Source organism: Plecotus auritus (assembly GCF_963455305.1).
Source record: "Plecotus auritus genome assembly, chromosome: 13".
Taxonomy (NCBI): domain Eukaryota; kingdom Metazoa; phylum Chordata; class Mammalia; order Chiroptera; family Vespertilionidae; genus Plecotus; species Plecotus auritus.
Window position 1 is genome coordinate 11,505,906 of NC_137779.1, and position 6,172 is coordinate 11,512,077.

Genomic DNA, 6,172 nt, shown 5'->3' on the forward strand with positions numbered 1-6,172 from the left:
GTGCCAGGGGTGCTAGTGCCAGGAAGGACCGCAGTGCATGAGAGCTAAGAATTTTCAGTAACCACCAGAGGCTTGCCCCAATGACAGCGACTGGTGCCCCGCCTTGGTCTGGCACCCCCGCTCACCTGCTCCACCATCCCGCCATGGCCGCTGCCCGCCATGTTCCTCACTCTGCTGCCTGCTGCCGACACCCGCTATGTTTTGCGCATGCCCCCTGGTGGTCAGCGCATGTCATAGCGACTGGTTGTTCATTTGTTCGATTGTTCTGCCATTCGATCTATTTGCATATTAGGGTTTTATACTAGTACTAGAGGCCTGGTGCACGAAATTCGTGCACGGGGGGAGAGGTGTCCCTCAGCCCAGCCTGCACTCTCTCCAGTCTGGGACTGCTGGCTCCCAACTGCTCGCCTGCCTGCCTGGCTTCCTGATTGCCCCAAACCGCTTCTGCCTGCCAGCCTGATCACCCCCTAACCACTCCCCTGCCAGCCTGATTGATGCCTAACTGCCCTCCCCTGCAGGCCTGGTCACCCCTAACTGCCTTCCCCTGCAGGCCTGGTCACCCCTAACTGCCCTCCCCTGCAGGCCTGGTCACCCCTAACTGCCTTCCCCTGCAGGCCTGGTCACCCCTAACTGCCCTCCCCTGCAGGCCTGATCACCTCTAACTGCCCTCCCTGCAGGCTTGATCGCCCCCAACTGCCCTCCCTTGCAGGCCTGGTCTCTCCTACCTGCCCTCCCCTGCTGGCCTCCTCACCCACAACTGCCCTCCCTTGCAGGCCTGGTCCCTCCCAACTGCCCTCCCTTGCTGGCCATCTTATGGTGGCCATCTTATGTCCACAGGGGGGCAGCCATCTTGTGTGTTGGACTGATGGTCAATCTGCATATTACTCTTTTATTCGATAGGATAGAGGCCTGGTGCATGGGTGGGGGCCAGCTGGTTTGCCCTGAAGGGTGTCCTGGATCAGGGTGGGGGTTCCCTTGGGGCGTGGGGCAGCCTGGGTGAGGGGCCTGTGGTGGTTTGCAGGCCGGCCACGCCCCCTGGTGACCCAAGCAGAGGCCCTGGTGTCTGGGGTTTATTTATCTTCTACAATTGAAACTTTGTAGCCTGGAGCAGAGCCAAGCCTTCTGCTTGCTCCATGGTGGCAGCCATTTCTTTTGGGATTTATGTATCTTCTATAATTGAAACTTTGTAGCCTTAAGCAGAGGCCTGGGCCGGCCAGGGCTGCAGAAGCTTGGCTTCCTCCATCGCTGGGGGCAACCCTAGCCTTCTGCTCTTTCCACCTCCATGGCTGCTGCCATTTCTGTTTGGATTTATGTATCTTCTATCATTGAAACTTTGTAGCCTTGAGTGAAGGCCTAGGCCAGCAAGGGCAGGCAGAAAGCTTGACTTCCTCCATTGCTGGGGAAACCCAAGCCTCCCTCCTGCTCTCTGTGGCCGTAAACATCTTGGTTGGGTTTATTTGCATATTCACTCCTGATTGGCTGGTGGGCGTGGCTTGTGGGCATAGCTTGTGGGTGTAACGGAGTGCTGGTTAATTTGCATATTACTCTTTTATTAGATAGGATATATAGATACTTTGGAATGTGTGGGATGAGCTTTCGTTTGATTTTCCAAATAATGAAAGAGTTTATTGGCTATAAATTTATGATTATGATATGTCTAACTGGGTTAAGGTGCTAAGTGACTCAGGCAGTTATTAAATACTCACCCGACATCATCAGAATGATGTAAAATTAAAATAATCAGCTATGGGACAATACATTATCTATAATAATCTATAATAATAAGAGCATAATATGCTAATTAGACCAGACATCCTTCTGGATGAAGCCGGGGCTGAGAGGGAAGCCCGGGTCCTGGGTGCCAGAGGGAAGCCAGTGTCGGCACCTGGGGGAAAGAAGGCCTACTCTTGCACAAATTTCATGCATCGGGCCTCTAGTTTATATATAACTGCCTAGTACAAAATCAGTAAGCAAGCAATGTGCCTTCTAATTTGCCATATCTATTTTTCAGTATAATGTTCTCCTTTCTTCATATGTTAGGTCAGGGATTACAAACTATCTACCTGCAGACCAAATTTATCCCCCAAATATGTTTTGTTTCCTAGTATAGGTAGTACACGTGAACCAAATATAATTGTGTGATATTTCCTTTGATAATTCAAATATAAGTTATAGAGATAACTTAGCTCAAATCAGCAAGTTTGTAAAGATTGCACAATGACTAATTTACATTAAAATGGCTTTAATGGTTTATATTTAGAACTGATTGACAAGAGAGACAGGTAGCCTGGCACCCTGGGGATTCCTGTTTGCTTCTTCAGAATAACCCAGGCTTCAATGGGCATTCAGAATTGTCATTCTGATTCCTTTTTAAAAAACATATTTGTATTGATTTCAGAGAGGAAGGTGACAGGGAAAGAGAGAAACATGAAAGAGAATCATTAATTGGCTGCCTCTTGCATGCCCCACACTGGGGATCGAACCCACAACCCAGGCATGTGCCCTGACCAGGAATCGAACTGTGATCTCCTGGTTCATAGGTCAACATTCAACCAGCTGGGCACATTCTGATTCTTTTTTAAACAACAGAGGATGAACTGATTCTACTAGCCATGAATATTCTCAAATAAGTTCAGGCCTCCTTTTGATCCCTATTTCTGTGGGAAAAAAGAAACTTAAATGGCTAAACTTTAAGTTAATTGGTTGTTAATTTAGAGTATGGATCTGGATTATTAGAGAGAAGTTTTAAATTTGGTCAAAGTTGTTACCAAGATTATTACATAATTCATTCCCCACAAAAATCATGTTGGACTTCTGAACTGATTTATATTTCTTTCAATTAGCTAAAGGGCAAGAAAAGACCTTTTTTTTTTTTGCTTACAGTTGAGAATTTAAGCTCACAGTGCTAAAGTATTTATTTTAAGGATATTAAGTATAGAATACTTTCTAACATAACCTCTAATAAAGGGTTTTAAAAGAGGGTCTGGTTAGATTTTTTAAGAAATATATTTTATTGACTTTTCACAGAGAGGAAGGGAGAGGGAGAGTTAGAAACATCAATGAGAGAGAAACATCGATCAGCTGCCTCCTGCACACCCCCCACTGGGGACGTGCCCGCAACCAAGGTACATGCTCTTGAGCAGAATCGAACCTGGGACCCTTGAGTTCGCAGGCCTACTCTCTATCCACTGAGCCAAACCAGTTAGGGCAGATTTTTTTTTTTTTTTAAATCCTCACCTGAGGGTATTTTTCCATTGATTTTTAGAGGAAAGTGAAAGAGAAAGGAAAAGACAGAGAGAAATATCGGATGTGAGAGAATTGATTGGTTGCCTCCTGCACGCACCCTGACCAGGGCCCGACCCGGGAAGGATTCTGCAACCTAGGTATGTGCCCTTGACCAAAACTGAACCTAGGAACCTTTGGTCCGCAGGCTAACGCTCTATCCACTGATCCAAACTGGCTAGGGCACATAGATCTTAGTAGTAATTTTATTTCTCATGCATATTGTGATCAGTCTCAGTGAGAAAACATCCTGAGGGTTATTGTTAAGGTTCATGTTTTGTACATGGTAACCACCAGTTTGGCTAATATCTGTCTATTTCCCTATCCAAGCAAAAGTTCATTCTGAAGATAATTTTCTCTCAGAAAAAGCCTGGTCTCAGATAGTAAAGACAGAAGAATGGGCTTTTCCTGCTATCAGATTCTAAGAGAATGATCCTTCTAAAATTATAGGAAGATAGACCTGGAAAGTTACTGAGTCTTGGGCAAACTATTCACTGCTGTACCCCTGTTTAGGTCTTACTCATCCAAGCCCAGACTCTGTATAAGAAGTTTGTGAAATCAACTGGCTTTTTGGGAAGTGAACAGTGGGCAGTGATTCACATTGTAGAGCAGCGAGTACGCTTCTACCCCGTGGCCTTCTTGTGCTGCTGGGGTCCAGGTGGGTATCTTACTGGAAAGAGCTGGGCTGTGAAGAGGGCATTATGGGGTTCTGATCAAGCAAAGAGGTCTCACCAAGAAGGATTACTGCAAATTCCTGTCCAGCTTGTAACATTTAAGTTGTTCCCACTCATATTTTCCAGTTTTTCCCAACCTCCTTAAATTCTTCTTATGTTTTGCAAGTTAATTAGACATGTGATGCAACCTGATATGAGAGGAAATGTCCTGACAGAACTCAGAGATACTAATACCTGTCCTTCCTGCTACATAAAGTTGTAGCAAGGATCAGATTGGATAATTTTTATAAAAGAGCTTGATAAACTTGAAAATGTTAAAAAGTGTGACTATCTTCCTGTAGTATGTCTTACCACCATTGCTACACTAATAATCTGTAAAGTTTAATCGCTGAGGAGTAAAAATTGGAGACCCAAGGCCCCAGTGGTTTACATAACTGCTTAATCTTACTGCTGGTCTTCATTCTGCCTATAGCTTCCATTCTAACAATGCTTAGGCATGTATATTGAAGTATTTTATGCTCAGGTAGCCAGGGCTGACAAGATTTATACTTTGTGTTTTCATAGCTGTCATTTTGATGATCATAAAGCTGATTGAGCCACAGGACACCAAGCTTCATATGGCCTTCTATGTACTTCAGGTAACACCTTCAACATCTAGCATCTCTGTTCTCATGCCCTCTTTTCCTATTCTCTTAAACTGCCATAACTCTGTAAGCAAAAATTTTTTCCCATCAGGGTATTTCTACATTGCAAAAGAGAAAATATATTTAGTTATGAAGGATGTGAAATTTTCCTCACAGATGTGGTAGATACTTTGTGAAAGTACTCCCATGCATTTCAGAGCATATTTATACCTGGTCAACTTCATTTTATTGATGTGTGTTTAAGGGATGAGTAACAAAAAAAAACAAATGTTCTTATGAAACACTAATAATGACATGATTCTCTCCCATCCAGAGTGAACTGAATGGGATAAATGAGCTATTCTGGGTGAATGGGGAGGTAGTAAAGAAATGGGACAATTCTCTTTCTTCTTCCTTTATCAAATTTAAGAAGGCTCTTGGGCTGACTAAGCTGATAGGGCAGTTTTCTCAATCCTGACCTGGAAATGGGGCAATAAGGAGGGGTATTGAAACCACTTCATTGTCCTTATGTAAACACTAAAAAATATGACCGACTCTCTCTCAATCATCCATGACAAGGTACAGTGTAAAGAGCGAGGTCAGGAGAACTAGAAAAATATTAAAAACTGATGCCAGATCTTGAGGTATGGGTTAGAAGAAATATAACAATGCTTTATAAATAAGGGGAATGGGAACTATTTCCTGGATCTCTGAAAACCTGAAGGATGGGCTCCATCACCCCTTCATCTCCTCCAGGCTCTAACAGCATCATCCCAGGGTCTGCTCAACTGTGGAGTATATGGATGGACACAGTACAAGTTCTTTCAACTAAAGCAAGAAACTCGGCGTGATGCAGACACCCAGACACCATTATTATGCTCACAGAAGAGATTCTATAGCAGGGCCCTAGATCCACTGGACTCTACCCTTGCTTTTGCCACCAGCACCTCCACTACTTTTTGAAACTAGTACTGGGATACAGGAACTGCAGTTATTCCACACTAAAGGATTGGGAAAAGTGTTGGGGAACATCTTTAGTCTTTTATAACCATGCCTTACACTATGGAAATGAAAGGGAATATAGTGCCATGGTTTAGTAGCCATTCTAGGTGAATTGGGCAGGTTCTTTTCATTATTTTCAGATTGACTAGTGATTCTTAAAGTCTTTGTTCAAGGAGATGAAGCCACTTTCCATCTAAGAGAAGGATTTATTACCTTGGTGAATATTAGACTTGTCTAAGTCTTTCCTTAGAAAAAAAATTAATTATAGTTTATTATTTATACACTAGAAGTCCAATGCACGAAGATTCATGCTAGAATGGGCTTTCCTTTCCCTGGCTGCCAGCACTGCCTTTCCACTCCGGCCCAGCCCCTTTCTGCTCAGGCCCCGGAGCTGCCTCTTTCCGCTCCGGCCCTGCCTTCCCATGCTGCCCAGGGGCCCTGAGAGACTGGAGGTGGGGCAGAATGCCTGCGTCCTGGCCCCGTCACTTGGAGCCTGTGTATGCAAATTAACCACCATCTTTGTTGGGTTAATTTGCGTATCACTCCTGATTGGCTGGTGGCGTAGCGGAGGTATAGTCAATTTACATGTTT

At 44.4% G+C, this 6,172-nt stretch overlaps 1 protein-coding gene across 1 annotated transcript in view; it reads left to right on the forward strand.

The window, feature by feature from the left end:
• TMEM116 (transmembrane protein 116) overlaps positions 1-5,542 on the forward strand; it is a gene marked incomplete at its 3' end in the record, with an annotated part of 38,946 nt that extends 33,404 nt beyond the window's left edge. Inside the window, exons 9-11 of the mRNA XM_080649706.1 lie at positions 3,796-3,940; positions 4,521-4,594; positions 5,336-5,542. Coding sequence (XP_080505832.1) covers positions 3,796-3,940; positions 4,521-4,594; positions 5,336-5,542 — 426 coding nt within the window. The remainder of the gene's footprint in view (positions 1-3,795; positions 3,941-4,520; positions 4,595-5,335) is intronic.
• Between the last annotated feature and the right edge of the window lie 630 nt (positions 5,543-6,172).